The following is a 15,696-nucleotide window of genomic DNA, read 5'->3' as shown; positions in this document are numbered from 1 at the left end:
CATTTATTTTCTTGTAAATTCAAGTGCAAGATTAATCTAAGAAAGATTCTCATTTTAGCACTTGGTTTTACTCAGTAAAAATGCAAACACTTGGAACTCTCAACTGGCACAAAATTGCAAAGGTTCTTCCTAAAGCTGCAGGCATTGCTCTGTAATGTAGCCATTGCAGGGTGAGACCTCAGCTATAGTGTTAGCCAACTATGACCACAGACCACAGGTGTAATTTGGCTTAATTCGGCCAGGTTTGTCAGAGTTACTGCTGCATTAGCTCATCTCAAAGATGAACCAGGCTAAAAATCAAACACCGAAATATATTGCACATGAAATACTTATTCAGTACAGTAAAGTACTATATTTTATGCATAGTACATGAGAAATCAATGAATTTGTAAGGAAAGTATTATTTAAATTCTGAACTCGGTGCCCACAGGCTAGTAGTCATTAGTGAGACATTTTCCTCTCTTACATAGAGTCACAGCTCTTCTGTAGTACCGTGTGGCCAGACACGGGCTTGTGGGCAAACTCTTCAGAGTTGTGCACTTACTTGAGCTGCAGTGGTCCAATTTTGGCAGCAGTAAGTCAAGGCACAACTGGGGGCTCCAAATTGGGGAGGTTTAAAGGTTTAAAAAACACACAGTTGGAGGAAAAAGTTTATGAATTTTGAATTTATCGACACAATATGTGTGTGTGTACATGCAAAATGGATCAATGTTGTTGTTAGGAGGGTTTTCTTGGTGCTGTGTGTTACTGATCATACTCTCCACGCCACTGTTTTCAGACCTGCTGCTTTCTTTACAACACAACTAAAAATTGGAGAAAATATATTTTGTTTTATGCCTCATTGCTTCCTGTAACCATCAGCCTGTTTATGTTTGTAAAAGTGTACTCATTGTACATTATTAGTTAAATCAACATTTACTTGATAGATAAATGCCACAATGATACCGGTGACTGGATTACAGGATATGAACTTGTATATTGTTCAAATATTGATGCTTACACTGATTGAAATGGAAAGCAATTTTATGTTTTAGTATACCTTATGTGAGTTGACTGAGGTTTTCAAAATCTATAAAACGCATTTTGTGTTTTTAATAATATTGTCATTTTTCTTTGAAAGGAACTGCCACGCTCTCCTGTTGTTCCACCCCTGGAGTCCTGCTTTCTGAGACCTGCCCGACCAGCCAATCAGCGGCCACCGTCCCGTTGGGCCGCCCGCTCCCCTTCCTCCTCACCAAGCTGGTTTAAATCAGAGAGGAGGTTCTGTTTCCCGCCCATGGAATTCTGTCTGTCTCTACCGCAGACTGAAGCGAATGGCCAAGACAACACTCTGGTGTGAGCGTCCCTCACCATCATTGTCCAGCCTCACCTTTGTAGCCTCACCTTCTCACATGCCTCAGAATCTCTGGTGCAGAAGTGGATGAAGAACCGGGCATATGAGCTTGACATTATGGTCCTGGGTGAACATTTGAAATAGCAAGTACTCTAACTGGCCAATTTGAAATATGCTGTGCCACCAGTAAAAAAATAAAAAATCGAAGAAATGTGCCTGTTGAAACCTGAGTTCTTGACTGTAAAAAGATGTTTGTGTATATGTGTGTGTATGTGTTTTGTCTTCACATGCATATGTATATATACAGTCTACGTATATATATTTATTTTTATGGGTTCATCAGAGGTTTTTTTCTTGTCTAAAAAGTAACTGTAGAACATCACTTAATTTGTTGTCTCAGGTGTCTTCTGGACTGCATTAATAGTTTTGTCCTTTTATATTTTATTTGCACTTTACTTTCCTCAGAAAATCTTTCTGTCTTACCTTAAAACTTTCACCGTTTATGTTCCTACCTTATGAAGCTTAAGCTGATAAACAAAATGATTTAATGAAAGGAAATTTTAATACAAATAAAAAAACTGCTTCTTCTTGATTGGAGCAGATATACATGATGTCATAAATTTGCTGATGTATTCACTTTAATGAATGTTCAGTTCTCTGACAAATGTGTGAAAAAAAATTATGAAGTGAATCTGATGCATATCGGCAAACAGTCTTATACATCTCTGTGATATACTGATCTGCATGCCTTTTAGACCTTAGCACTTTAGTGCATGTATATACAACCTGCGATAATTTATCATGGCTCATTATGTGAGCCGTTGAATACACTGTAAAAAATAAAATGTTGTGAGTGTAATCACGTACTGTAATTTTGTCGTAAATCCTATTTGACTCATTGAGATTTTAATGTAAATAATTGTATCTTTAAAAATTCTGTTTACAATTGTTATGGCTGAAGCAGAAAACAAAGGGATGGATGACAAATGAGATTCAAATAGAACAATCTAAGGTTAAGACTGGTTATTATGGTTATATGGAAATAAACTGAACATGTATTTATAACAGCTTTCCTGCTTGCATTCTGTTAATACCAAAGGAATTTGCAGTGAATGTAATTTTGCAAAGGATCTTACATGATATTTCTGCCACTGAGGAAACAGAGGGATGAAATGGGATCATTCAGTGTAAATTAACGAAGATTGCACTGCAAAAAAAGAAACATTGCGAGTACTAAACCCCAAGAAATGTTGTACTGATGCATTTATTTGTGCTGTCTTCTGTGTATGGACATCACAGCAATTACTGGAGCTTTCCATTAGCAGCCAGAAGGTGGTGCAAACTGCTACATTTTCAACAGTGGATCCTGTTGTTCAATTCCATTTAGGTTTACTATATAGTTGGCATTTTATATAGCACCTTTATCCAAAGCACTGTACAATTGATGCTTCTCATTCACACACCAACAGTGATTGGCTGCCCTGCAAGGTACCAACCTGCTCGTTGGGAGCATTTGGGGGTTAGGCATCTTGCTCAGGGACACTTCGACACACCCAGGGCGGGATCAAGCCGGCAACCCTCCGGCAGCCAGATGACTGCTCTTACCGACTGAGCCAATGTTGCCCAAATACTATACAAAATTATTTTTATATATAATGATTTATAATCCCAACAGGACCACAGAAACCTCAAACAAGGAATAAACTGGTATAAACAATACTCACAAATCAGTGTTGAGAGCTTAAAGGTGAGTAAATAAATATTTCTTGATTTCCTGTCAGATTCTTCAGTTAATTTCTTGAAAGTGTTTGAATTAAGAGATTAGTATTTGGAGTATGGCACTTCTGTAAATAATTTCAAGGGTGAAGTGTTGTCCTCAATGATGACAGAAACAAAGATTTCGAAGGTCTTAGGATTTAAAAATGTGTGTGTTTTTTCACAACATAATGTAGAACAGTGTCATGCAGGGGTGTTGCTAGTAAAGTATGTAAGTATAATATCAAGTATAAGTATATGGATCTTGAAATCAAACATCTACATAAAATAGGCTAATGAATAGGTTAATGAATCCCTTTGGTGATTTAGGTACAGCAGCCTAATGTGCTATGAAGTCAGCAAAGCTTCTAGGGGAGACCTGTACTGTACTATACTGTACTGTACTGTAATAAGGAATGAACTTAGGAGTGTCAATATGACGTCAAAATGTGAGTTGTCCAGAGGGGAGAGGATGTCGACATGAGCATGTCAATAATGCTGAATCAATAAATAAATAAGGTTTTTTGAGTTGCAAAAAGAAAGAGGAAATAGATCATTCAGTGAACTAAACTAGACTGAATTATAGGACTCATCTGCACTTGACTACACAGGCTTGTGCGAACCAGGCATGTTCAATCGCTTACCGGAAAATAGATTCTGAGCTGCATTTGCCGTCAGTCGGGGTCAGCGTTGCTACTGAATACTAGCCATTAGCTAGCTAACGGAGGAAAAGCCGGGCTAGACGGCGAAAAGCAAAAATGTTATCCTCGACTTTCCGAACGGCAGTTTCTCAAACGGTGTGTATGACGCGTTGACATCATAATAATAATAATAATCCTTCGTATATGTTTTAATCTCATTTGTAACAAATAAGTGCATCTTGTGGGTTGTCGTTGGCGTGTGAAAATAGCGGCCTAAAGCAGGCTATGCTAATGTACCATTAGCATGTGATAAACCAAGGGCAAGGAGAATAGAAGCGACCTTCACTCAGTAGCTAACGTTAGCTAGCTCTCTAGCGACCTAGGAACCCAGTCGTCCAGACATTGCACGTCAAGCTGTCAAATTATAAAACGTGTTTGTACATTGCTAGTTCAAAAAAGTAATCTTCGTAGCACTATATGGATAATATTTGCAGTGGAGGTTTCTGGCTTTTTCTTTTTCTGCCATGGGAATACAGCATGGATTATCTTAAAAATCAGTTAGCCTAGCTAAGTTAGATAGCTAGCTAACTGTACATCAGTGGAATGCACTTTACAGTGCCTTGTGTGACCAATGTGGACTAACAGTGTCTAGTAACGTTAGTTTGTCACCTAGCTAGCCAAACTGCATTATTATTGTAACTGCTTATTTACCTTTTGTAACGACTGCTAATCTTATAGCTAGCTATACGTTTGGCTAACGTAGCTAAATTACACAACTGAGTACGCTTGCAAAAGCACATTAAAAAAATTTTTTTTTAAACTATCCAAGATAATTTAGCTTGTATACTTTCTCTTATCATTTTTCTTTCGTGATCCTACGCAGTTTAGAGTGGAGTACTGACCAGTGCCCTCTTACTCTCCAAAGTGACCCTGTACAACCCTGCATTTCCTCTGCTCTTTTGTTTTGGATTCTAGTCATAAGAAAAAGAAACCGAAAAACCGTACTATTTGTTTTAGCTAGTTTTATTTTCTGGGTGCTTAACAGCCATCGTGGACACACACAATGCGTTGCTGCTAATGTGCTTGCATGCTGTGTTATTGATAAACCGAAAATTATGGGACATAGACTTTGGTTATGCATTTTCTGCCATTGACATCTTTGACAACTCTTGACATCAGTGTGTTTCTAGCGTATCAGAGACATGGATTGTGTATTTTCAATATGTGCCTGGAAACATCCTCTTTGTCTGTTCCTCGCATATCATTTATGCTTCTAAGATGTAACTGTTATAACTACCAGTTAATAATCAGATGTATTTATAGGAAGTGACTTCTGCACTAAACCAAGCATTATGTTGCCATGTTGTGTTTTCAATTTTGAAATATACAGAGAGCTATATCTGCTATATCATTTTGGCTAATGTAGCTAAGTTATACAAGGGAGTACAGGATATAGCTCACTGGTAGTCCTGCCACAATATCTGCCTATGACAGAGTGGATGATTCAATGATTCAATTCAATTTTGAAATAATAAGTATGATAATTTACAGTCTGTAGTTCAATCCAGCCCTATGTCGAAGTGTCACTGAGCAGGACATCCAAATGCTCCTGACGAGCTGGTTGGTACCTTGCATAGGAGCCATTTGTTGTGTGTGTGTGTGTGTGTGTGTGTGTGTGTGTGTGTGTGTGAGAGAATGTTGTGAACCAACCAACCATAGTAGGTAGTCAGTGTTAAATAGTGATTTTTCAGGGAGAAGCCACAAGGGGAGGTGAAACAAAATGCCGATTATGGGGACCATACCACTACAAGAGGTTTGAGTGGTGACCGTGTTTGTAACTGTCTCCAGGCAAGGCACATTCGGAGTCTGCATCAGTCAGCAGTCCGCTGTGGTGGTGGGGGAGCCCTTTTTGTGGTAAGTCACTTTTTGTCCAAATGGTGATTTTATAACTCGCACAACTCGCACAACTCTTTCTACACCATTATATGGGCGGCCTGTAGCATAGTGGTTAAGGTAAATGACTGGGACACGCAAGGTTGGTGGTTGTAATCCTGGTGTAGCCACAATAAGATCTGCACAGCCGTTGGGCCCTTGAGCAAGGCCCTTAACCCTGCATTGCTCCAGGGGAGGATTGTCTCCTGCTTAGTCTAATCAACTGTACATCGCTCTGGATAAGAGCGTCCGCTAAATGCCAATAATGCAATAATGTACACCAGTCGCATTTGATGTGAATATGAGTTCTATAATGATTTGAATAAAACAACTGAGAGATTAGTTCATCTTTGAACCAGCAATATAATAATTTCTAGTGATGCATTGAATTGCACTTTTCTGTTCAATATTTACATTGACAGGGGACATTTAATGTAGCAGTAAGTGTCATGCAGAAAGCATGTCAGTAGTTTCTGTTTTGATTTTGGGATAAATCCATGTGCGATGCATAAAAGAGTTTCAGCATTTGACCTTATATGGTCCAGATAACTGGACACAAAGGGCCTAAGCAAGGCAGGATGTTTGGGATTCTTATTGTATTTTGTAAACAAAGCCAAGGAGATGCTAACAGGTCATTCTAAGGCATTGGAGCAGTCAGTACTCATTAAGTCACTGTGAGGAAAATCAAGAATGAAGTCAGAGATTAACATTGATTTGTGGACTTGCAACCGTGGAAGGAGAGGCTGTGCACAGCCACCCAATGGTTATGAAATGCATATCTACTCTTATTAGGAGTGCTTCAGTTTGTGATCAAATCCCACAAATAAGTGCTGATTGGCTTTAGTAAATAAGTTAATTACACTGCCTTCATTACCACAGTATTATTTTATATAACATGTACGTGCTTGTGAGGTTACACTGACAGGTACAATATTGCAGCACATTTTTGCAGCTACAAATAATTTCACCTGTTTTTTATTGGTGCAGAAACTGTGCAATCATCTCCAGAATTATTGGCACCCTTGATAACAATGAAGAAAAAAGGCTGCATATAAAAACAGTTGCGATAATAACATTCAGTGGACTCCAGTATCATTGGCACCCTCATGAAATATGCACAAAAAATAATGTAGATATTGACATAAGCTTTATTATCCAACATCTGTAAAGAAGTGTGCTTCATTAATAATTAGATGAAATCAACCAAAGTCTTCAGTTAAAGGTTTCAGTTATTCAGTTAGTTCAAGGTTATAGAACACATTTTGAGGCACTTTTGACCAATTCTCCATGCATACCTTTTCAGAATCATTGATATCCTTGGGTTTGCACTTATGGGCCCTCTTCTTCATGTGTGTTTCTTCTTGGTGTATGGTTCATGGTCTTTATCTTTGGACTGGTAGGAAGCCAGAGTGCCATCTACCGATGCTGAGCTAACTGAACTGTGCAATTACTTTACTGTATATTACTGTGTTGAGTCAGTGGGGGACACTGGAGCTATATTCCTTTGGCTGTGCCTTGGGGAAGGTGGCCTAAGAACAGTTGTGTCCCTCATTCCCTCACTCAACAACCCGGTTACTCAATGGCGTGTTTACTGAAAGCGTTTCTGCTGTTGTCACAGCTGGAAAGCAGTGCTTTGGCTGAACTTCCAAGCTGTTAATAACAGGAAACATTATTTTCTCTTTCTGGAAATAAAGTGGAAAAATCCTTTATAAGCTAGTGAGTGTGAGATGTGACAAGTGTTTCAACGCATATCAGTTACAATTGGCTTTGGCAGTTATGTTACATAATATGGTGAATATAAATGCAAGTGCCTGCAAGCCATTTCTTTTCATCTGTCACTCATAACCTTCAAAGTTTGGCAGTATGGTAATAAAAGAACATTATTGTCATATGTGAAATCAGAATGTTACCTGCTGTGGGGGTGCATTGTGAATACACTTATGAATGAATTCCCTGAACTTCAGGCTCACCGTGACCTTCAGATACAGCACTGCTTCACTTAATACTCAGTGTAAATTGTTAAGGTACTATCAGATTTCTTTAACAGAAACGTATGTGTATCCATGTCATGTTGAAGCTTTCTTTGCCCATAAAAGATGCATTCCCTCTGTTGCAGCATAGAGATACTACGGATAACAACCCCAATACTCCTTTTGAATTCACTCCAGAGAATCTTAAGGTATGTAGAACCCAGCTGAGTACTGTACCGAACTGAAAACAGCTACCGAAACAACAACTGTTTTAAGTTCAAGGTCAGTCTCGGTTTAGAAGATCAGCGATTGCTTTCAGTTTTCAGAATGTCTCATTCCTTACATTTAGTACATTGTACATTAGTGTCTTTGAGCTGTGCTTAAAATGGCATCTCCAGGTGTGCTGATGGAAATAAATGTCCTGTTTTTTCTATGCATAATAACCCCCCTCTGTGCCACAGAGAATTGAGGCAATCATTAAGAACTACCCAGAGGGACACAAACAAGCAGCTACCATTCCGGTCTTAGACTTGGCCCAGAGGCAGCATGGATGGCTACCCATCACCGCCATGAACAAGGTACAGTCTGCAAATAGGGATCACTGGCCTTCAAAGTTCAGAGAGATACTTCTTGGGTGGTTTTCATGCATAGGAGGAAGGAGGGTGCCTTTGATGCCTTCTCATCTTTGCTCATCTTTGTTGGGTACTGCAGTGTAAAGCAGTGTGTACATGTTTGCAGTCTCTTGTATTGTGCAGTTTCCTCAAATGTTTCTAAATGGTTTTACCACTTAATTGATGCTCCAGTCTATCCCTGAACTGGAACCAGAAATAGCTATTTTGTTGTGAGATTAACCTGAAATTTCTGTCTAATAAATGAATGGCCTTCATGAGACCGTAGCTTTTATTGACAAATGTATTTCACAATTGGAAACTTAACCAAACCCATTACATTACATTAAAAGGAATTTAGCAGACACTCTTATCCTGAGCGACGTACAATGAAGTGCAGATCAAACACAGGAACAAGTGTGAAGAGAAACCCAGTGAAAAAATTTAACCCTGAGTGGACCAAAATAAAGGAAAGTGCCTTTCGATGCACTCATTCCGTTTCCAGTCTCTCCACCAAACATTGTGGTGCTGGAAACCTTCCCATGAGGCTTATGGTACGGTTTTTGACCGGCCTCTCGTTGACAAATTTAGATGACATAGTTGTGGATTGCAATTTTAGGCTGCTACATTTTGTTTGATTCACATTTGTATGTCACTTTGGATAAAAGCAAATTGGATGTGCTTTACTTATCAAACATTTACGAGCATTATTGTAGTTGTATAACAAGCTCACAAGCCACTGTTAACAAGTGTACTAAGGAGCCTAAAATTCCCATTTTAGGCATCTCATTTTGGCCGACAAATTCTGTCATATATCATGGTTAATGTGGAAATATGAGGGGTGTGGCAGTTACACTATCACACTACCATATTTCCAGGAAAACCAAGAATGTTCTGTATTAGTTTTGGAAAAGCACTGGGCTTCTTTCCTCCTCGGCCCCAGCCAAGCACTGCCTCCACAGCATTAGAAGATGCACATCTGGTGGTCTCAATTTAGAAGTACCAGCAGGCTAAAACTACATTCAGTTGAGCCTCTTTGTATCCTCATTGTGGTCTTGCGGCATCCTCTGCATGATCAGTATGCGTACATGTCTCTGTCAGAATGCTCTATGTAATGGGAGCTCATTGCTAAACATAGTTCCTCCTTCAGATCAAAATTAATTATGAGATCCACACAATACATGACTCACTGCTCACAAGAGTAATATGGCCACACAGATGTCTGCTCTATCAAAAAGGGAATAATCGGAAAAGGACTTAGCATTTTGACAAGATTTCTCAAGTGAATGGCACAGTATCGTTAATGTTAAGAACCGTGAGCAGTTTCAGTGTCTCGCCACATGGTTGAGCCTATGAAATGATAAACCATACTGTCAAACAAAGTTTTTGGTTTTTCAGATTATTTTTCTCCTTTTTCTGCGTAATCTGGTCTGCCCAATCATAAACAATGGCTTCAGAAAGTATTCAGACCCCTTCACTTTTTGCACACTTGGGTTGTGGATCAAATTTTAAATTGATAATATTAACATTTTTGCCCATCAATCTACACTCCATAACCCAGAATGATGAAGTGAAAACATGTTTTTGGCAAATTTATTAAAAATCAAAAACTCCAAAGCCATAAGAGAACTCTGATGCGTTTTGCTGTTCTTCGCAGGTAGCAGAGGTGCTGGAAATACCCCCTATGAGGGTGTATGAAGTAGCCACCTTCTACACAATGTTCATGCGCAAACCTATGGGGAAATACCACCTTCAGATCTGCACAACTACACCCTGCATGCTGTGCGACTCCGACAGTATCCTAGCAGCCATCCAGAAGAAGCTTGGTAAGATTCCAACATGGTCATGGTCATGTCGAGCTTTGTTCACTGAATTTCATGTTTTCAGTGATCTTCCAATTAATTTCCTTTTAATTGCTCCTGTTCTTATGAATGGCCTTTCACCCCTTGGTCATTGGCATGAAATATGATGGAATATGAGGTATGGTGTAGTAGGAAGGGCATTGCCCTTTCATTGTTTTGTTTTTTTGTTGTCTGGGTAAAATAAATTGTGGCATTTTTGTACCATTCTACGTGCCCTAAATATTGCCAATGTTTCAACACTTTGAGTGAGGTATAAAAACTGAATACATTCTATTGACTTGAGATTGCTGGAAACCTTCAGTGGAACCAGAAATATGGTGATGAACAAAAGTGCTACTTGAAAAGAAAACATTCTGGTTGATATCGCTAGTGTTTATTTTCTTGGGCAAATTAATTTGATGGGAATATATACATATTTTCTACAGCTGATTTTATGATCCGTCTGCTGCAGCTAGGCTGAATCGAGTATTGAACAATTTAAACAATAGACCTAGTTTTGTTGAGCACTGATGTAATAGAAATTGATTAATATTATCTCATGAAACGAATGGTGCAACTTGTAAATCATTCATGAGATACTTTTATTCTTCGCAGGCTAACAATCTGTGTTTTTTTTTGTTTTTTTTGTACAGGCATTAAAGTTGGTGAAACGACACCTGACAATTTGTTCACACTATCAGAGGTGGAATGTCTTGGAGCATGCGTCAATGCACCAATGGTCCAGATCAACGATAACTATTATGTGAGTGAATCAGGTTCTTGGAGCCAATTCATTATTTAGAGACCTCAACAGGACTGAAGCATGTACAAAATGGGCCTCATGCAAGAACATATTTGTATTATAAATTTCTAGTACTTTTTTTGAATGAAGGGTTCATACGAGTGTGCCACGTTGGATTCAACAAACACACCTAACTAATATGTCTGTTATCATACAGTATATACAGGACTGTAGGTGGGTTCCATCGGATAGCTATCCAATGGGATTAACAAGGACAAGGGACAAGATACCTGATTGGGTAGACTGCAGTCATGTTTGATAATAATATGGTGGACCGTCGATAAACTTAGTATTTTTTTTTCTCAAACAGTCTTCTATGTTTCTGAAACAATTTGAGGAAAGAAATAAGCAATGCAGTTGCTGAATTCTTATTTGATCTGCATAAGTTTGATCCAAGTTGGATCTGCCAGGCGAGCTGCACTGGAAGGCTGGGACCGTTGGGACAGGTCCCAGATCGTAGGACAGGTTGGGACCACTCGTGAATGTTGTTCCTATCTAAGAAAAAAATGGTGAATGCACCAAGTTCTCTTAAATCACTTCATTACAAATCTGTTTGTAGAATGGTTCTTGGATCAGGCCCAATGTTTATTATTTCTTTGTAATTATTATATACTTAAATACTGTTTTGGTGGAGGAAAATCTTGAGTGCATAGTGTATGCTCTTAACACTTAAGAGGTGTACTTGGTTACTTGGGTAGTCATAATGCTGGAGGGGAAAAGACAAATAAAGCTTGCATCTTCAGCCTTCACGAAGTTCGACATCCCTCTGCACATGAACTGGAAGCTAAAATCCGTCTTCCTCATTTCAGGAAGACCTTCTTCCTCAGGACATTGAGCAGATCCTTGATGAACTGAAAGCTGGGACTGTGCCACTACCTGGACCCAGGTATACGAAATACCAAAGCACTGCTTCTGAGAACGGCATTTCCAGCTAACACTAAATCAAAATTTTGCTGACATGTTTTTGCCACAACATTATACAACATTCTAAGAATTATTTTTCTTAGCTGGGTTGTGTCACACTAAAAGTTACACCACAAGCCTTGCTCACTCAATTTGGCTAGTCCTAGTTAAAAAAAATAAAGAAATTCCCAATACTATCTTGAGTTTGTTAAATCGGTCCTCGGCCAATCTGGGAATTCACGGTGCAGACCGACTCTTATGTTCTAGGGCTGAGCAGTGAGGCTGCCTGTTTTATTAACATCACTTGTGAATACAGTACCTATTATCTCAGTTGTTAATTTGAACAGAATTGGAACTATGAAAATGAACATCTGAACTACCATAACCATTTTTTTGGTTTGTTTTCTTTAGGAACGGGCGTTTCTCTTGTGAACCAGCCGGCGGGTTGACCTCTTTGACAGAGCCCCCTCCTGGACCTGGAGTCGGAGTGAGACCTGACCTGTAGTAATGTCGTTCCAGAAATGTAATCTTTATGTGCTTCACTGGTGTACTCTTTATCATCAAAGATTAGTTGAGTACAATGTAAATAAAATGTATTTGGTTATCCCATTTTTGAGTCTATTCTCAGTTTTTATTGTAATTATGACTCTGTTAATAGCACTCTGTTTATGCCAGGGGTACAACCTATACTGACTCTCCATTTGGAATTCAACAGACAACTGGTTTCTCATTTTGGTTAATACACACTTTGTTGCTGCATGTGTGTGAGTGTGTGAGTGTGTGTGTGTGTCTGCTTATTTTGATAATGCCAAGTAATGTTCAGGATGTACTTAAAGTTACAAATTAAGTAACAATAAAAATGAAACATCCTCATCACAAGTAAGGCCACTGCATATTCTTTGCTAATCTGGAATACAAAAGCATATTCTCTCCCCACAGCATGTCAGTCTCCCATTACCCTGTCACCTAACAGTTTTCCTGCGGCAGTTTCCTTTTGAAAAGTTGGCGCATATAAAAATATGAGTATCTAGTTCAATATTTCATTTCCAATACAAACACGCACAATAAGGTGTTTCATTTAAGACGTAGGGAACAGCTGAGGGATGAACCAATCCTCTGAAAGTTTTAGGCTACTGAGTTAATACTGAACAACAATCTACAGCATCATGACATTCAGATCAAGGGTCATGACAAAACATCGGACAGGGGTCTGCAACCCCGGTCCTGGAGAGCTGCAGGGCTCTGCTGGTTTTTGTTAATTATTCGCTATTGATCTGCAATTAATTGTTTGCCGTTGATCACACAGTTAACTCACTTCAGCTGATTACATGAGTCTGAAGTGGGTGCTCATTTTAAGATGAAAACAAAAACCAGCAGAGTGCGGCTCTCCAGGACCCCTGACACAGGATAACTGTAAACGCAGAATACCGGTATTCTGGTTTCATTTCAGGTCTTGGTACTATTGCACCTTTTACTTAATGACTAACAATCACTTACAACTGATGCATGAAATGTAGCATTTCACATAAATGCTGCATTCTATTCAAGTAAATATTTGCAAGCACATATAGTAAAGAAATTCATTATATTATTCCAAAGCCAACTCCTAAGGTAATGCACAAAAGGAGCATCGCCTATGGTCTGAAAAAATACCCAAATTATTACTGCGTATACACGCATACATAAACATACATTCAATGCCCTGTTTGGGACAAACTTTTTTTTTCTTTATTTGACTGTACTTGTAATCAAACAATTCACATGTGGTTAAAGTGAAGATTATCCGGGTATTTTATACGTTTTGGCTTTGTGATGTAGAAATTATAGCACTTTAAACTTTAAATTAAACCCCACCCCATTTCGGGGCACCATAACATTTGTGACAACTGTCTTCACAGGTGTTTCTGATTACTCAATTGCTTCCTTAGTGTAGGTATAAGAGAGCTTTCCTTATCTTGTCTTGATTCTAGGCGTTTGATTACCATTAGAATCTCTTGGCATTTGTCAGACCAGACCTTAGGTCAACCAAAATTGACCATTCGGAATGAAGAAGAAAGCACTGATGAGGCCAGTAATCGCAAAGTGCCTGGTAGGCCAAGAAAGACCTCTACAGTTGATGACCAAAGACTTCTTGCCTGTGCAATAGATCAGAAAAACTCATCAGGAGCCGGGCGTGGATGTGTCCGTGGCTACAGTCCTCAGAGTACTTTACAAATGGAATTACAGGGGCTACACTGCATTATGCAAACACAGTTAGCCACAAAAACAAGATGACTTGCCGAGAAGTACCTAAAACAGCCAGCAAAATTCTGGAAAAAAAAGGCATTGTAGACCGAGGAGACCAAAATGGACTTGCATTAAGAGTGATAGCAAGAGTATTGAGGCCAAAAGGAACTGCCCAAGAACCAAAGCATCCCCCCTTATCAAAGTGGGGGAGTGTATAACTGCCACAGGTACTGGCTCACTTGTCTTCATTGATGATGTGACTAGCAGCAGATCGACTTCTGAAGTGTACAGAAACATTTGCTTAAGTGTAAGTAAATGGCTCAAAATGCATTGGATGTGCTTCAGCAAGATGGTGAACCCAAAATAAACTGCATAACCAACAAATGAGCAACAAACTGGAAAATTCTTCACTGGCCAAGTCAGTCACCTCATCTGAATTCATGTTTCGCTGAACAGAAGCCTTACAACTAGCCCCTGAAACAAGCAGGAGCAGAAGATGAATGCAGTACAGGTCTGGCAGACCATCACCTGAAAAGATACTCTGCACCTGTCTATGGGGCACAGACGCTCAAGCAGTCATTGAATACAAAGGACAGACAAAAAAGTGCTAAACATGACTAGTTTCAAACATCACATGAAAATGGGGGGCAATGTATAAAAAGTAGGTAACTCATTTATGCATGGTGAAACCAAAACGTATAAAAATGTATCCTTCAGATAAAAGCAGAGAATCTGCACTTTAAACACGTTTGACTGCAAATCTATGATTGCGGAATACCTAGGTCAATCAAGCAAAAAATCCTTTTTGTCCCAAACATTATAGAAGGTATTGTTGGTTGCTCATTTCTCCCCCAAGAGGGTAAAAATCTCAACTCTTCTAGTAATGTTCAAACGCGCCTGCGTTGCAAACATAATTACCTTGCTAACACACAGCTGCTGTTCTGGTGAACCATCTGGAAGCATTTTACGGGGACTTGTCCCCCACGTTTTCTATCCCACAAGTAGCTGTCTAGCCATTTCCCATCCCCCATACCGATTTCCTACCGTCTGCGATTCAAGTTTAGCAACAAAACAGTCGCAACCACGCACGCGCACTATCTTACACCACAATCCGAAATAGTACTGCGCCACACACTGCACGATAACAACAAAGCAGCAAGCGACTGCCTCACTGGCAATTAGATGAACCCCAAGCCACTTTCCAGCACTCTATCACAGTGACTACTGACTACCTAAAAACTGTTTTAAAATAGCGACCATAGTTCCTTCACAGCCCCTCATTTCTTCGTTCTGAGCCCCGCTTTCTCCATAGAGAACATTCTAGTCACACTGCAGAAAACAAGTGGAAAAGATGACGTCAAGTAGCATGTCACCTCACCCTGTCATTTTCGACGTCATAGCTGCCAAGCTTGTAGGCGAAATGTATAGCTATATATGGCTCACAATAAATCCACCTCTAAAAATTTTAAAACGGTTAATATCACCGTGAACAGCTATAATTCAAATCAGTTCAACAATTTTGTGTAACTAAAATCATCCATTTGACAGGAGGTGGTGCACATACCTTCTAATATCCAATGAACGTTGACCTGCTGAAACTGTATGAAGCGTTCCGTTCATTTCGTCACATGATCACATTTCCGCCAATGAGCACAAGGCTTGCATTTGTCTGCGCTGTCTTGCTC

At 39.3% G+C, this 15,696-nt stretch overlaps 2 protein-coding genes across 5 annotated transcripts in view; both read left to right on the top strand.

Annotated features, from left to right (window-relative positions):
• The window catches only part of LOC133126422 (microtubule cross-linking factor 1-like), a 47,593-nt gene extending 45,195 nt beyond the window's left edge, over positions 1–2,398 (top strand). For 2 of the 4 annotated variants that reach the window (XM_061238630.1, XM_061238629.1), the window contains one exon: positions 1,121–2,398. In XM_061238630.1, coding sequence (XP_061094614.1) covers positions 1,121–1,339 — 219 coding nt within the window. In that variant the 3' untranslated portion in view covers positions 1,340–2,398. The remainder of the gene's footprint in view (positions 1–1,120) is intronic. The other 2 variants (XM_061238632.1, XM_061238631.1) reach the window with 2 other exon arrangements.
• A 1,304-nt stretch (positions 2,399–3,702) lies between these two features.
• ndufv2 (NADH:ubiquinone oxidoreductase core subunit V2) lies at positions 3,703–12,394 on the top strand. Its single transcript, XM_061240179.1, has 8 exons — positions 3,703–3,885; positions 5,578–5,643; positions 7,778–7,840; positions 8,093–8,209; positions 9,897–10,065; positions 10,734–10,843; positions 11,692–11,768; positions 12,197–12,394. The coding sequence occupies exons 1-8, from the start codon at positions 3,847–3,849 to the stop codon at positions 12,288–12,290; spliced, it is 735 nt and encodes a 244-aa protein (XP_061096163.1). The 5' UTR covers positions 3,703–3,846; the 3' UTR covers positions 12,291–12,394.
• The last annotated feature ends 3,302 nt before the right edge of the window (positions 12,395–15,696 follow it).

The sequence above is a fragment of the Conger conger genome, chromosome 4 (assembly GCF_963514075.1).
Source record: "Conger conger chromosome 4, fConCon1.1, whole genome shotgun sequence".
Classification (NCBI taxonomy): domain Eukaryota; kingdom Metazoa; phylum Chordata; class Actinopteri; order Anguilliformes; family Congridae; genus Conger; species Conger conger.
Note: the sequence above shows the minus strand (reverse complement) of the source record. Positions and strands in the feature narration are given on the sequence as shown.